The 16,521-nt window shown below is 41.8% G+C and overlaps 1 protein-coding gene across 1 annotated transcript in view; it reads left to right on the plus strand.

Moving 5' to 3' along the window:
- Positions 1 to 16,521, plus strand: part of COL6A3 (collagen type VI alpha 3 chain) — an 84,738-nt gene that overhangs the window by 44,248 nt on the left and 23,969 nt on the right. The window contains 18 exon segments of the mRNA XM_074264410.1: positions 1,147 to 1,484; positions 2,650 to 2,728; positions 3,577 to 3,722; positions 5,491 to 5,583; positions 6,279 to 6,332; positions 7,558 to 7,629; positions 8,276 to 8,302; positions 8,423 to 8,467; positions 8,608 to 8,661; positions 9,289 to 9,351; positions 10,136 to 10,201; positions 10,594 to 10,647; positions 11,831 to 11,866; positions 12,621 to 12,683; positions 13,245 to 13,307; positions 14,328 to 14,390; positions 14,981 to 15,043; positions 16,228 to 16,278. Of these exon segments, the coding sequence (XP_074120511.1) occupies positions 1,147 to 1,484; positions 2,650 to 2,728; positions 3,577 to 3,722; positions 5,491 to 5,583; positions 6,279 to 6,332; positions 7,558 to 7,629; positions 8,276 to 8,302; positions 8,423 to 8,467; positions 8,608 to 8,661; positions 9,289 to 9,351; positions 10,136 to 10,201; positions 10,594 to 10,647; positions 11,831 to 11,866; positions 12,621 to 12,683; positions 13,245 to 13,307; positions 14,328 to 14,390; positions 14,981 to 15,043; positions 16,228 to 16,278 (1,430 nt within the window).

Genomic DNA, 16,521 nt, shown 5'->3' on the forward strand with positions numbered 1-16,521 from the left:
GAGTTAATCACTCCCATCCCTAAAGCTGTAAGCAGATTCCTTCCAAAGGTTCCTTGGCTATCCAGCGTGGTTTTCACTTGCTCTATCTTATGTCATTTATAGTGGTTAAATACCATACTGGTAACCTGGCAACTGTGACTTGACTTTTGTACTCATGGGAATAGAACAATCTAAGCAACCAGCTTTAATTAAGTACCTAGTATGTGCTCGGCACTGGGGATGTTAAAAAAAAAAGTCCATGCTCTCAAAAAGCTTGCCATTTATTGGGGGCAAGATAACATGCATACAATCAATCCATCACCAGACCTTAACTAAGCACCTACTGTGTGCTAGGAACTATACTGGGCATTGGGACAAAGAAACCCCATCCTTGTCCTCAAGAAGCTTATGTTTGATTAAGTTAACATAACAAGTATAAAATAGTTCCAACTTCTCTTGCCATTCTAGGGTAGGCTCCTTTCCCTTAATTTTTAATTTCCCAGGTTTTATACACATGCACACACACACATATATAGATAGTGTATGTGTGTGTGTGTGTGTGTGTGTGTGTGTGTGTGTGTGTGTGTGTATACATAACCATCATTAGTCTGATTTGTCTCTTCAGGTTCTGTTTAACTGAAATATGAATCTAGGACTCAGACCCAAGAGAGGCCATTTAGATTATACGGATCAATTCTCAGTGGTCTCATAATATGTTAGACTTGGTACCCTGGTGGCCAGTGCTTGCCATATACTAATTTCCCCCACCCCAACACAATTTCCCTTCTCCCCTCTCTCTCCCCAGACACTGGCTACAGGAAAATCCCCTCCCCCCCTACTTTATTCCTCCCTCTTTTATTTCATTGATGATTGGAAGCAGTGCAGCATAGGAGACAGAACCTGGGCTCAGAGACCAGAAGATGTGGCTTCAGACTCCACTGTCTGGCTCATACTGGCTCTGTGACTCTGGCCAAGCCATTTAATTTGTCTGTGCCTGGTGAAGGTTTGTCTTGTTGGGAGTTTCCCTCATGCCGATGAAACCATGGCACCCCTTCAGATTTGGGCACTTCCCTACTAAAATGGCGGCTTGCCAGAGTCCCTGGGCTTCTTGCTGTGGATCAATCTTGCAGTGAGTTCACCCAGCTTGACATGACTTTTGGTTCCCAGAGTGCCGCCTGGATGTGATTCTTGGCTTCGACGGCTCCCGAGACCAGAACGTGTTTGTGTCCCAGAGGGGCTTGGAATCCAAGGTGGACGCCATCCTGAACCGCATTACCCAGCTCCAGCGGATCAGCTGCACGGGCAGCCAAGAGCCCAGCGTGCGGGTGGCAGCCGTGGCCTACACCCCTTCGGGCCCCGTGGAAGGCTTCGACTTCTCCGAGTACCAGTCTGACCTGTTTGAGAAGTTCCAGACCATGCGCAATCAGCATCCTTACCTTTTGACAGCGGACACACTGAAAGCATATCAGAATAAATTCAGGAGCTCCTCGCCGGGCAGTGTGAAGGTAAGAACGAGCTTGGCTTTCCATCCTTTCAGAGATGTCCCTGCACAGTGGGAATGGAGATGAGAGGGAATGCCATGTAGTAAGGAAGGGCCTGGATTTGGAGTTGCAGGAACCGAGTTCGGATCTGGCTTTGTCACTACCTGTGTGATCTTAATCAAGTCATTCTTCCCACACCCCAGGGGCCTCAGTTTCCTCCTCTGTAATGATAAAAATGTTTGTAAAACCCCTTTCTATCTCAGGATCCTCTAATCCTTTGGGGAGTGGACAGGAGGTTCTTGAGGGAGGGTCCTTCTGAAAACCCGTATAATGACCTTTGACTTCATAAGAATGCAAAGGTGCTTACCTTTGAATTGTTCAGTCATTTTCCAGCCATGTCTGACTCTTCATGATTCCATTTGGGGTTTTCTTCGCAGAGTTTGCCATTTCCTTGCCCGGGGTCATTCAGCTACCAAGTGTCTGAGGCTGGATTTGAACTATGAAGATGGGTCTCCCTGACTCCAGACACTTTCAGACCGAGAGCTAGTCTCAGGGGCCACCTAATGCTAGATTTCCCAGATAAGGAAACTGAGCCAACAAAGGAGATGATTTTCCCATGTGACTATTAAGCCACAGAGATGGAATTTGCAGCCAGGTTCTCTAACCTCACTTAGCGCTGTCCCTGCTGAAAGCAATGGGGGCAAGATCTTGGGTTCTGGACTCAGAGGGTTAGAGTTCAAATCCCGCTATGCTTAGGGGGGTGGTGGCTCTCAAAGAAAAGGCTCCCACGTACCCTGGTAGTGAGCTAAGCCAGGGCTTGGATTGTCTGTCTCATTCCTTGTGGTGGGTTATAGGAAGGGGAAAAGACTAGTTTCTGCAGTGAAATTATTATTCCTTTTTTTTTTTTAAAGGTTGCTTTTGATTTCATAAATGAAACATAAAAGAGCCCATGAGCCATGTGTTTCCTTACCATAAGCTCATGAAAAATATAAATGAAGTTTTCTCTCTTTTTAAAAAAATTTTCTCTCTTTTTAAAAAAAAATTTAAAAATGGGTGATCGGTTTCTATTATTGGAATTGTTCGGCGCGGTTCTCTGCATGCAGCAGGCACGTTTGTAAATTGACCTGAAGATCCCCTTCTGTGGGGAATTATGGGAGGCTTGACATTTCTCCATTTTCCTTTTTCCAAGGTGGTAATTCATTTTACTGATGGGGTAGATGGCAGCCTGGCTGACTTACAAAAAGCATCGGCTGAATTGCAAGAAGAAGGCAAGTATAATAGTTTGCTAAACATTGATTTGCATAATGGGGGAAGAAAATCTGGACTTGGAAACACAGTCACCATCTTTCAGGTTGTCTGGCATGAGAGACCACTGATACAAAGGCATGGAGGGAAAATGGTAGGAAATGGTTTGCCATGTAGGAGGGGTTATTCTGTTTGGATAAAAATTTAGAAGCCAATCAATTTAGATTTGACTTTAGAAAGAGAGCTCCCTGAGAATAGCATGGGCTCTTTCTAATGGAGGTCTTTGAGCAGAGGCTCCCTAGCCATAGCAGGTTTCCAGAGAGGAGTCTTGTTTTCTACACCTGTAAAATTAGGGGGATCCCCTAGTTGTTGGACCTTTCCATGGGGGTCCCTTCTGCCTCTGAGGTTGTTAATTAGAGTGTCAGAGAGGAGGGTCCAGTGTCCAGATTCATGTCTTTACTCATTCCTTTGCCTTCTCTATGGGGAAGTCACAGGATATTAATCACAATTAACTCTTTTACTACATATGGCCGTGATTCCCTGACACTTCTTAGGAGTATTAAGGGGAAGTCGTTTGGAACTGTAGGAAGGCTTTTGGAACTGTAGGAAGGCTTTTGAGTAAGAGGAGATGGGTTCCAATCTCACCTCTGCTACATAATGCCTGAGTGATCTTGTGTCAGACATTTAACCTCCTGGGTCTTAGTTTTTTCCTCTGTAAAATGGGAGGGAGATTGGTCTAGGTTTGAACTTCCTGTGAACTACTATTAACTCCTATGATCTGAGCTCCTATGAACCCATTCTATCATTTGTGGCCAAAGCCTTTTCTCAAATGTTCACTCTCATGAACCTGTTTCCATTTTCTCCCCCCCAGGCGTGAAGGCCCTGATCTTCATCGGTCTTGAACGAGTCGCCAACTATGACAATGTGATGCAGCTGGAGTTTGGTCGTGGCTTCACCTACAATCGGCCCTTGACAGTGAATTTGATGGATCTGGACTATGAGCTTGCAGAACAACTTGTAAGTCTGGACGGTCTTTACTCAATGGATGAATTTGGGAGAAATAGTATTTGGTTTGCAAGTGTTGGTGATCTGAGCTCATAGAGATGGAAGCATTAACACAGATGGCTCAGCGGGGGGTCATCTGCTTGAAGCTTGTCTTGGTATTGTAGCTATTGGTGGATCCCAAAATGGCACCCTGGATGGGACAAGAGCCAGAAAAGGGGGAGCAGGCTCTCCAGAGTTAGGTGTGTTGAAATCACAGCCCTCCATTTCTTTTAATGACTGAACCCATCTTCAGTTCATTATTGGAATAGGAGAACTTGCCCAAGATCACCTAGATAAGTAGGTGACAGAGCTTATATTTGAACCCAGGGTACAAGATCAAAGCATCATAGCTTTGGAAAGGACCTCAGAAGATATCTAGTCTGACCCTTTCCCCCACAATTTGTAGAACCAAAAACTGAGGCCCGAGAAGACAAATGATTGACCCATGGAATACATCAGTGGGAAAGGTGGGATCTGAATGGCAGTCTTAAATTCCTGCTTCCACAGTGTTTAACATTTCTGAATATTAAGAATATTTTAGAGCTGATTCCAAAAGGGGTCTCATCAGCCCAACACATCTGTATCACTTTAAGTATACTGGCTAAAGCATTTTATGTTTTAATTTTTCAAATGGTCCAAATTCCTTTCCTCCCTCTCCTTCCTTCCTTCCTTCCTTCTCTTCCTTCCTTCCTTCCTTCCTTCCTTCCTTCCTTCCTTCCTTCCTTCCTTCCTTCCTTCTTTTCTTCCTTCCTTCCTTCTTTCCTTCCTTCTTTCCTTCCTTCTTTCCTTCTTTCCTTCCTTCCTTCTTTCCTTCCTTCCTTCTTTCCTTCTTTCCTTCCTTCCTTCCTTCCTTCCTTCCTTCCTTCCTTCCTTCCTTCCTTCCTTCCTTCCTTCCTTCCTTCCTTCCTTCCTTCCTTCCTTCCTTCCTTCCTTCCTTCCTTCTCTTCCTTCCTTCCTTCCTTCCTTCCTTCCTTCCTTCCTTCCTTCCTTCCTTCCTTCCTTCCTTCCTTCCTTCCTTCCTTCCTTCTTTTCTTCCTTCCTTCCTTCCTTCTTTCCTTCCTTCTTTCCTTCTTTCCTTCCTTCTTTCCTTCCTTCTTTCCTTCCTTCTTTCCTTCCTTCCTTCTTTTCTTCCTTCTTTCCTTCCTTCTTTCCTTCCTTCCTTCTTTCCTTCCTTCCTTCCTTCCTTCCTTCTTTCCTTCCTTCCTTCCTTCTTTCCTTCCTTCTTTCCTTCCTTCCTTCCTTCCTTCCTTCTTTCCTTCCTTCCTTCCTTCCTTCCTTCCTTCCTTCCTTCCTTCCTTCCTTCCTTCCTTCCTTCCTTCCTTCCTTCCTTCCTTCCTTCCTTCCTTCCTTCCTTCCTTCCTTCCTTCCTTCCTTCCTTTCCCTTCCTTCCATTCCCTTCCTTCCCTTTGTTCCTTCCATTCCCTTCCTTCCCTTTCTTCCTTTTTTTTCTTTTCTTTTTTGAGAAAGGACTTGTGAATTCATGTGATTGTACAGCATTGAAACTGGCTGTGGTGATGTAGTAGTACCAAGAGTTATTAAGCTACTCAAATTGGCTTAACTTAACACTGAAACACATGTATCTCTCCATCTGGCCCAGATGTACAGTTTTTCTCCACCCCCACCTGAAAATCCTATTTCCCTTAGAAAGAGAGTGGAGTGAGCAGCAGGAAGGTTTGGGGAATTATCCATGTTTTCTTTCTTGGCTTGGGCCGTCTCTCACTGCTCTCTTTCATTTCCACAGGATAGCATTGCTGAGAGAGCGTGCTGTGGTGTGCCCTGCAAATGCTCTGGACAGAGAGGAGACCGAGGACCTCTGGGCAGTCTTGGACCAAAGGTAGCATCTGAGATTTGATTTATTTTAGAAAATGAAATGAAATTTTAGAAACATTACATCAGCATATTTGAGCGGATTTTTTCTTCTCGTTTTGCCTGGGATTAAGGAGGAGTGAGGAAACTGTTCCCATTTCACAGCAGAAGACAATGAGATATTGCCAAGATTGATTAATTAAAGGTCATGGGTGGAGATGGGATGGGACCTTTTTCTTGAATATGCTGACTCTTTTCAATAACAGCAACAGAAAACACAGTTGCTTACCAGTTTCTCTTAACTAAACACAAGCATATTCCCATTGGTTGATGTCTTAAGTCCCATTCATTTATTTGCACTATTAATAGGCTCAGGAGCAAAAAGGTGAGATCTTCCTATGCTTCATTTTGTGCCCTTCTGAGACTAGCTCCTGAGCATCAGGATATTTGGCATGGGGAGTTTAGTGATAGAAATATTAGTAGCATTAATAGCCAAAAAGTATTAGTAGCAATAGCATTAGTAACCTTAACAGTAGAAAGAACAACTCTGATCCATTCATTATCTGAAAAAACAGACATATATGTAGAAGGAAATCTGAAATCATGCCCACAGAATTAATGATATTCCCTGAAATTCAGGAGAATCACCAGGGAATTGGAATGGATAGTGAAAACTTTGATGGCAAAGTATTCTATGAGTGAACACATAGCTTTGTTTTTTAGGGCAAGCCTGGAGAAGATGGCTATCGAGGTTACCCTGGGGATGAAGGTGGACCAGTAAGTAACATTTTTTTATTTTATATTCCTCTTTCCATCTTGCTCCCTCCCTAACACCTTATGGTCCAGGACGAAGAGATATCTATCTATCTATCCATCTATCTATCTATATACATATATATCTATATATCTATATCTATATACATATATTCCTATATCTACGTATTTCATCTATCAAATTAAACCTAGGTCATCTCTTCTTTGTTTAATTAAAGCTCTTTATTTTCAAAATATATACATGGATAATTTTCAACATTCCCCCCTACAAAATCCTGTGTTCTAATTTTTTCACTCTCTTTCCCCCATCCCCTCCCCATTTGGCAAGTGATCCAATATATATTAAACATGTGAAATTTCTCTCTCTCTATTTCCACAAATTAAATCATCTCTTCTTTCTGAAAATGTGCTCTTCTTTGTAATATAAATTTCCCCACTCTAATCCTGACATTGTTGTCAGCAGCTTATGTAAAGCAAAATAAAGCACAGCATTCAGATGTTCTTCATTCATATGCACTTCATATGACATTTCCAAGATAAGACACTCTTAACAGTCAATGGGACCTCTGTGAAATTCTTGACCCAGTGAAATAGATTTAGTAACTAGGAGTAGACCGTCAATTCCTTGAAGGCACAGACTGTGACTTTTTACCTTCGTGTTCCCAATAACTGGCCCAATGCCTTGATTATAACACATGTGCATCTTAGCACATAGTGTTCAACTGGTTTAAAATCAGCCACTCGGTGCATTCTTATGGCAGTTTTAAATAGGCGTTTGTTGAATTGAGATATATTGCATTGGCTGTGAAGATTACAATTAGAAAAATCATGGTATGATGACATGATGATAATAATAACTGATCCTTCTCTACTATTTTTAAGGCTAGTTGCAAAGCACTTTGTATACAAATCTCATTTGTTATTACTTGTGATCCTGAACTATATATTCCCATGGAACAAGTTCAGGCTTGTATTGTCATTAAATATTTCTCTTAGGCTCATGTCTCCACCCAGAGCTGAGAGACTGTGGTTCGTGCTTTGATCTTAACTTAAAAGGAAAGGAGCCTTCAGCTCCTATACAAGCCCTTGGACTAACAAAGCATAGAATATCAGTCAGATTTTTATTTAACTTGGAAAAAAATGCAAAAGATTTCTGTCCAACCCACAAGCAGTCATAAATAAATGAGGAAGATAGTCTAACCAAGACATATTTCTTCTTTTTCCAAAGGGTGAACGTGGACCTCCTGGTGTGAATGGTACTCAAGGTTTCCAAGGATGCCCAGGGCAAAGGGGAACAAAGGTATCTTGTGAAAGGATGATTGGGTGAGGTCTGGGTAATGTGAAGAATAACTATAGACCAGAAAAGTGATTTTTATGAGCTTTTGTGGGAAGGAGAATATTTTTGTTTATGAGAATTTAGGTGAGGACAAATTCATTTCTTGTAAGGAGGAAGGAAGATTTGAGAAGCTTTCTGTGAATTAGTTAAATGAGTTAGTATCTCTTTGGAGCAGTTACATTTTAAATTTTCAGGGGAAGAAAGACCTTCTCATAATTTTAAAAATACCATAGCCTCGAAGTCAGAATGTTGTTTTATTAATCACTCACATTTATCATCATCATCATCATCATCATCATCATCATCATCATCATCATCATCCTTACTAGTACATAAATAGGATTTCTAGGTCTGTAGAACACTTTACTTTATATGGTGAAAATAATGTTATTCTTATTTATTTCATGAATGAGAAAATTGAGGCTGTGATTTGCTAGTTAGATATCCAATAAGCATCAGAGACACGTGGTTGAAATCTAAATCTGGTGCTCTTTACTCAGGGTATCCTCTAGCTAGTTCCTATTACTGCCTATATGTGAGTCACCATGCTGTGTATATGAAAATGGCGTGTGTTGAAGGATTACTAATTTATGTTTGCTTTATTTTTTAGGGTTCCCGTGGATTCCCAGGAGAAAAGGTATTTTAAAAATTGTTGTCTCTCAATTTTTAAAAATTGTTGCCTTTGAATTTTCTTTTAGATTAATGGATTTATTTGCCTATCTATATATATGATTCTCCTTTATGTTTTCTTTCCTAGGGTGAATTAGGAGAAATAGGGCTGGATGGACTAAATGGTGAAGAAGTAAGATATTTTAAAACTATTTGTACTTTAAAATAATAATTAAAAAACCACTTTGAATTTCAAAATCATAGATCACACTTCTTTGATCAAGTTGTAGAAAAGAGACCCTTTATGACATTTTCCAAATACTCATTTTTCAGGGAGACAAAGGATTGCCAGGTTCTTCTGGAGAGAGAGGAAGTGCTGGCAGACGGGTAGGTCATATTGTTTCTAATGTTGCTAAATACAATAGTTTTTCTTGCAGGGAATTTTTATTTTGATCTATTATCAGAAAGATGTATCCTAGCAGCAGGGCCAGAGGATTTCCTTTGTTGGCTAGGATTGTCTCATGGAGAAAGGATTAGCTTTGTGCTGTTTGGTTCTCAAGAGCATAAATTGGTTCTGTTAAGTTCTCTAAAAACAAAAGTGCCAGTGGTGCCCTGGGGAGAACAACTAGGCACCTTGGATAGAAGCGTCAAAGAAGTATATTTAGGCTCAATGTCAAGAACATTTTCTTAATGATTGGAGCTGTCCAAATGTGGCAGCAAGAGGTGGCAGCAAGGAATTGCCCATCACTGGAGCCCTTTCCAACAAAGATCGACTGACCATTTGGTAATGTTGGGGAGGCGACTTTTGGTCAGGAACCCAATGGACTAGATGGTGTCACCGGTCCCATCCAGTTCTAGGAGTTTGTGATTCTGTTTGCTGATAAAACGATAACTTTTTGATTGTTTGCCTGCGTATCATTGCCTTTTCTAAGCTGAATCCCCTCACTCTAAAAATGGGGCACTGGTTTTGGAAACATTTATGAACTTCATTGTCTTATTGTGTTTTTATCTTAGGGAGACAGAGGTCCTAAAGGAGAGAAAGGAGAGAGAGGAGACATGGGAATTCGTGGTGATCCGGTAAAGAGAATTCCCTATTGAATTGTTCAAGGGGAAGGGGAAGAGAATAAAATTTATATAGCACCTATTATGTGCTAGGCGCTGACTTTGCAAAGATGATTTTATTTGATTATTTGTTCAGTGCCAAATCGAGGGCGGGGGGCTACTGGGAAGGAAATGGAGTCATTCCCTAATTGAAATAGTAGGAAAAGTTTGGCTAAAAAGAACCCAGTCACCCCTTTGCAGAAGTTTGCCTGTGCAGTGCTCACTATAAAGAGCCTGACTTATTCCTCTCTGACTTTAGAACATTGCCACTGGAGGCAAGGGTTTCTCCTGAATGGGATTCTTGCTCTCCATTGGTCCCTTTTCTCATGTGGCATTTTAATAAATAAAAATCAATAAAGAAATCACCAGATTAATTCCATTTTAGGCTGATTCACTACCCCCTGTTATATCTGACTCTGGAGTGGGCCACAATATTGCAAAGATGGAGAATATGCTCATTTCGTAGTAGCTTATAGCATCTTCTTCTTTATGGGAAAAACCCTGTTGTTGGCTATGGTTAGTCTGGTGCCATGGGGCTGCTGGGCAACCCTGGAATAAATCTGATGCCATGGTTTTGGTGGGCAGTTGTGGGTTGAGGTGATTTGAAAATTTTCTCCCTCCAATCTGCCCACCCTTTAAAATTCCCATCCTGTTCATTCATCTACAATCCAACATTGGTCATGTGGTCCAGCCGTTAGTTAATTGGATTAATTTTAATATTGTTATAATCACATTTTCTCATTGTTGTTGTTGTTTTCAGGGTGAAATAGGCCTGGACAGTCAACAACGAGGACCCAAAGGAGAGAAGGGTGAAATTGGCCCAATGGTAAAGTGTTATTTAATCATTTACTGTTCTAATGACCAAAGGAAGAAAAACTGAGCAGCTGAACTAGGCAGCTAGGGCAAAACTGGGAAGAAGTGCTTTCTCTGAACCCAAAGGCTAGCCCTGTAGAAGTTTTGGGCCTCAACCACTTCCACAATGACGTGGGAGTCAATGTTGTTAAAAGAAAACCCTTGTTTATTCTGAGAGATAAGATTCTTATTTTAATGAGTGAAATGAGTGTATAGATACAAATATGAAGTGTGTGTATGTGTGAATTTGTCTACATATATTATACACATTTATGCACACAAATCCACTTCATGTAATTTTCTAAGAGACTCAGTTTTCCTCTTCCTGCCAATGAGAGTCTTCTCTCTGTCTTTTCTTTGCTCTAGGGAGTACCTGGACTTGACGGGAGAGCGGGTGGTCCTGGAGGACTTGGGAAGGATGTGAGTATATTTCTTTTTTTTTTTTTTTTGCCAAATGATGGATATTTGGTGCAAAGTCACTGGAAACCTCTCTGTTCTTGGCAAGAAGAGAGTTCTTGAAGCCTTACTTCACCCTAAAAACTTTGCTCTCCATGTTCTTGCTACTCTCACATTCACATAGGATGGCTTTCCCATGATCTCTTTGCTACCTATCAAATATGATAGGAAATATGCTTTTAAAATCAGGAATCGATTCCTTTCTCTGATACACACTTGCTTTGTATAACTGTGGATAAAGCCTTCAAATTCTCAGCTTCCGAGACACCTCCTTGAGAGTCTGATTGCAGAGTGGGCTCTGGCAGTCATTAAAAGGCTCATAGAATTCAGGAAACTCCCAAGAATGGGAACAATGGTTAGGAGCACACATGGAAGAGTAGCATTGATGGATCATGGGATTCTCGGTCCTCTTAGAGGCTGGAAAATTAGTAGGAGGTCATTAGAGAAGGTCATTGCCCTGAAGAGAGCAAATAGTGAGCTAAGTGGATGTGTCAGAAACACTGCAGCCTCAAAGATAGCTCCCAATAACACATTAAGGCTGGTTCTACAGCATCATGGCAAAGAAAGGAAGGAAAGGTCAGCCCCTAAATGCCAGCATCTTATAGTGTCTGAAGTCAGGCTGTGTAGAGTGAATTACTGAGATCAGAGCCACATTCTGCCTATGATCAAACAGTGCTCCAAGGTTCCTCAATTTTTTTTTTTGGTCTCTGAATTCACAAATAAGCAAATAACTATGAAAAGTGATATTTTAAAAGCCCTTAATATACGAATGGGCCCACACATAGCTCCCATGGAAGTGGCTTAAATATATCAAGGGTTCATAATTCTCTGGAGGTCAATGGGATTTGGGGATTGCCATGTATAAGGAAGCCCAGGACAAAGGTTTTGTGCTTATAGAGGGGAGGGGGATATTCACATTTATCCTGACGTTGACTATAGAAAGGAGGTGCCATGATTATCCCATTTTACAGAGAGGGAAACTGAGTCAGAGAAAGGCACCCGATTTGCAGAGACACACAGCTAACATTTATTTATCTAAGGCTTACTCTGCGCTTTGCATATATTACCTCGTGAGTTAATGAATGATGAATGCCTTAGAAGTAGCTCTTTTTTCCGCTCACTCCACGGCGGTTTCTTGTTCACACAGGGCGGCCCTGGACGTCGAGGCCCTCCAGGAACGAAGGTGAGCGTTTTTCTTTGTCCCCTCATTTTCCCACAAGCACCCGTATGTTGAAGGTTTTGACATTATCCATGTGCCCTGCTCCTCCCAGGGCAGCTTGAGAATAGCTCTGATCCAATCCCGTATTTTGTTATTGGGCTTCTCTGGGAGTTCTCAGAGAAGAACATGGAAGGAACATATTTAGAAATGGAGGTGATATAAAAACCAAGTTCTTAATCAAGCTGGTGACCACTCCTGCCTTCAGCCAGTACACAAAGTAGAGGGGACGCCCCTGGACAAAGAAGCCAGATGGGAACTGAGTCGTTGCTCTAAGTCTGTGGTGCTCCCCATGAGCTGCTGCTTTGTAGGTTTATTTTAGCCATTAGTTTAGAGCCCACTGCACACCAAAGCTTCCTCCGGGTCTCCACTTGGAGGTTCAACCAAGACATGCTCTGGCTGAAGATGTTTCCAGCATGTCTGTGGCCCAGGATCTGGCCGTGTTAGCTCAGAGAAGCCTCTCAACAGCAAGATGGCCATGGGGATGCCATTTTTGGTCAGTTATTCTAGTAAGGCTTCTACCAAGTCCTCTTGGAGGCATTGAGCACTGTAAGGGAGGAGTTCTGGGCAGGAAAACTTGGAGGATCCTTTCCCAGCCTTGGTTTCCCAATTGGGTCTGTCTGTGGGACCTGGACCTGATGGCAGTGAAGGAAAATGGGGAACTACAAGGCTTGACTTTGAATTCGGCTCTGTATGACCTCTGTTCTCTCTTGTTTTCCAGGGTAACAAAGGAGGCCCAGGACAAGCGGGAGTTTCAGGAGAACCAGGAGCAAGAGGCCCACAGGTGGGTCACTGCTGAGGAGATCCTGGCTTCCTTATCAGGGGACAAACAGCTTTTTAATTACTTGCCTTGCCTTTCTCGAGTGCTTGGGGCTTTTGCTGATATTTTTATCATCTTGATGGTCTCAGTTGAGTGATCATACCCAGTATGGACTCCTGCCAAGAGTGCTAGATAAGAAATCCAACCCAGGAAGGAGCTGGGTGGGAACCTGGCCTCTGACACCTGACTAACAAGGCATTCTCCTCTTACCTGTCAAATTAGGGGGTTGGACTGGAGGGCTTCTGGGGCCCTTTCCAGCTCTTGTGCATAACCTAGGCAAGTGATTTCTCTCTTTCAATCTTAGTTTCCTAATTTGTCATGATTGGAATCATGTAATAATTTGGAATAATGTTTGTCTTACTAATTTCACCGAGTGACTTGTTCCTAAAGGTTTTGCAAGCCCCGAGGTCTATCTGAATTATGAACTATTATGCCTTAACTGTTTTGGACTGTTCTCCCTCCCCAGGATCTTTCCTAAATGATCCCTTTATTCACATCACTTATGCTGATCTCTTCTGTCCACAGGGTCCAGCCGGACCAACCGGTCCCCCAGGCTTAATAGGTGAACAAGGCATTCCTGGACCAAGGGTAAATATTCCTCCTTTTCTTCCTTCCTTTCTCACTCACTCTTTCTCTTGCTTTACCTCTTTCTCTTTTTGTCTTTTCTTCTTTCTTTTCTATTTATTCCCTCTCCATCGAGAGTGGGGAGGGGAAGAGCAGGTTATAAAGGCAGCAGATAAACATTTAGCCTTCTATTTATGGTGGTCATTGTTGAATCCCCATCTCAGATTTTCCTTTTTTATTCCTCCAATAATCTAATATATAGTGGGGGTGGGGAGTTCTTCCATGGATGATAAATGCTGAATAAATAATTTGTTATTATATAAATGGAATAGAAGAGAATTCTGGAAGTGAAACCAAACATGAAAGAGGCAGTGTAGTGTGATGGTGAGAGCACTAGAGTTAGAACCTCTGAAACTTATTGCCTGTATGGCCTTGGCCATACCTCCATGGATATGGGTATATGTAAAATCATGGCTTTGAGGTCCTAGTCCAGTCCTAAAATACCAATTATAGAAACCTACGAACAAATATTGGCTTAGGAGAGCTTCCCCCAAACAAAGACAGATGGCTTTTAGTCTGGAATTTCTGTGTGAGACCATTTCACATCTTTAAATTAAGCCCGTTCCATTGAGTGGGGGCAGTGCCTTTGTTCACTTTGCATCTCTCTCAGAGGTACTTGTACATCATGTGTTAGACACAGTAGATGTTTAATAGCTTTACCTGCTGATCAATCCCTGAGCATATAATTGCACAAACAGGTTCCATGCCCCAATTGGCTGCCATAGAAGGCAGGATCTATCATGGACCATGCCATCGGCGTCAGGAGAGTGGGAGAAGTTGTGGAAGGGGCAGAGATGGCTTCATGCACCATAAATATTTATGGGCAAGTCATCAGACTGAGGGATAAGGCAAAGTCTATAAAGGGGATAACAAAGCATTTGAGTGTTGAGGGGGAACAAGTGGGATACATTTGGGAATTTCTGGGAATGTCTGCAATAAAACTTGGACTAATTTGTAGTCTAATTCCTCCTCTTCTTCCTCTAGGGAGGTGGTGGGACCCCTGGAGTTCCTGGAGATCGTGGCCGACCTGGTCCCCTGGGACCCAAGGTATGTCTTCAAAGACCAAAGTCCTCTTAATGTAGGCTGACTCCTAGATGAAAACTCAGGCTCATTTGTCAACTTTCTGACTCCCAAGCTACCTGAAATAGCTGAAAATAGACTTCTGGTCCCGTTCAGCGACAGAGAGCCATGGCTACTCCCAAAGGAAGCATAAAGCAGAGAGCTCTCATTTCTACTGCCTCATTTTCACTTCATTAAATGATAGATAAATTGAGGCACGCCTCCCTTTCCACCACAATGAAAAAGTCTCACTTTTCCCTCTCTGAGCCTCACTTTTCTTGCCTGTAAAATAGGGTTAGAGAGCACCTTGGAAAGAATCCTGTTTCGAGAAATAGATGAGCTAGTTTTGTGTCCCAGCTCTGGCTCTTAATAGCTATGTAAGCTGAAGCATCTACAGAATTTGAGTTCAGTTGAATTCACTTCAGTCTATTCTAACCCAACGTATCTCAACTCAACTCAACCCAATTCAAGCTAATCCCTTCCAACTTTAATCAACTCCACTCACTCAGGATCATTGAGGGAATTTTATGTACAATTTGAAGCTAGAATGATTTTTCTAAGATCGCTTCTTTTCCTAGGGTGAACCTGGAGAGCCTGGTCCAAAGGGAGGTAATGGACCACGTGGACCTCGGGGAGAGATGGTAAGTTTGAGAATGAACTTGGTTCCCAGAACCCTTCACAGTTTCACTCTGGATAAGAAAAACGGTATGTCTTACCTTCTGAAGACTCTTTTTTGAGCTGACACTATATCTTGAGGGAAGAATAGAGATGAGTTCCAATTTTGGCTTTGTCTATCTCTTTGGGTGTCCATTTGAAATCACTGAGTTCATGAACTTTGTGTTAAAAGGTCCTTTCCTAAGATAATAGTTTATCTGTTTAAGGATGATGTTCATCTGAGTCTTGAAACTTACTGTCTAAGTAGCCGCTCAAGAGATCAAACACAAGAGTCTCTAAGGTATTGGCAAGACTTCTCAGAGGGCAGTTTGGTGGAGTGGATAGAATTATGAATTTGGAGTTCATTTGGGCTATATTCCCAGTAATAAGGGGGTAGCTATAGAAGGAATAGGTTTTAAGAAAACCCTAAGAACAGAGAATGTTATGGTACCCAATTATAGCAAGAAATTGGAGGAGATCTTCCTGCAATTTTATATATAAATTTATGTTTATATTTTCTATTTTAAATTCAACCTCAGCTAGTTCTACTGGGTAACCTCCAAAACCTTTTGTAGTTCAAAGCACCCAGTATAGGGAACTTTTAAGAAATTTTTGATAGCTAGGTCTTCTATCTTACAGTGTATGCTTTTATGATCAATTGTGAAGGTTGCAAAGGAACATATCTTGGTTTGGTAGAAGAAACAATTTTTTCACACTTCAATAATTTTCCAATCTTACTTTTGAATAATTTCACAACCGGTCCTTCTTGTACCTTTATCATGCAAGTCAAGAAGCATTTATTAAGTATCTACTGTGTGCTAGGCATTTATTAAGTACCTACCTTATGCCAGACACTATGTTAGATACTGCAGATACAAAGAAAGCTGAAGGACAGTTCCTGCTATGCTGGAGTTCTTATCCTTCATTCCTCTTTATCCATTATGAATGGCATAAGCCAATGTTGAGTGTGTGGCTCCAGTTGGGCAAATGGATGTCCTAAAATGGCTTTTTCATACCTTTCTTTAGCAGAAGGATGGCACTGATCCTTTCAAACCCTCAATGGGATTCTTAGGGAAGTGTTTCCCTTTCTCCCTTCCCCTGATCTGACAAGCACCAGGACTGGATCCACTAGATATCCAACTGATGACAATGTTCTCTTTTCTTTTCCCAGGGAGATGATGGTCGAGATGGCATAGGCCTTGAGGGACAGAAAGGCAAAAAGGCAAGTACTTCCCTATTAAACAGTGGTTGAACATTTATTAAAATTTAATTCATTCTATTGTTGAGGTGGGGCCACCTCAGCGTACTGATGTATGCTAGATAGAGGAGAAGGGAATCTGTGAGTTGTCAAATCTACCCTGCATATCATATTCATAATAAATGCAATTGAATGAGAGAATGACTGTGAATGAGTGTTGTAGGTGGTAAAATGTCATAGAAATGTAAGAAATTTTTATTAAGGCAA

The sequence above is a fragment of the Sminthopsis crassicaudata genome, chromosome 4 (genome assembly GCF_048593235.1).
Source record: "Sminthopsis crassicaudata isolate SCR6 chromosome 4, ASM4859323v1, whole genome shotgun sequence".
Taxonomy (NCBI): domain Eukaryota; kingdom Metazoa; phylum Chordata; class Mammalia; order Dasyuromorphia; family Dasyuridae; genus Sminthopsis; species Sminthopsis crassicaudata.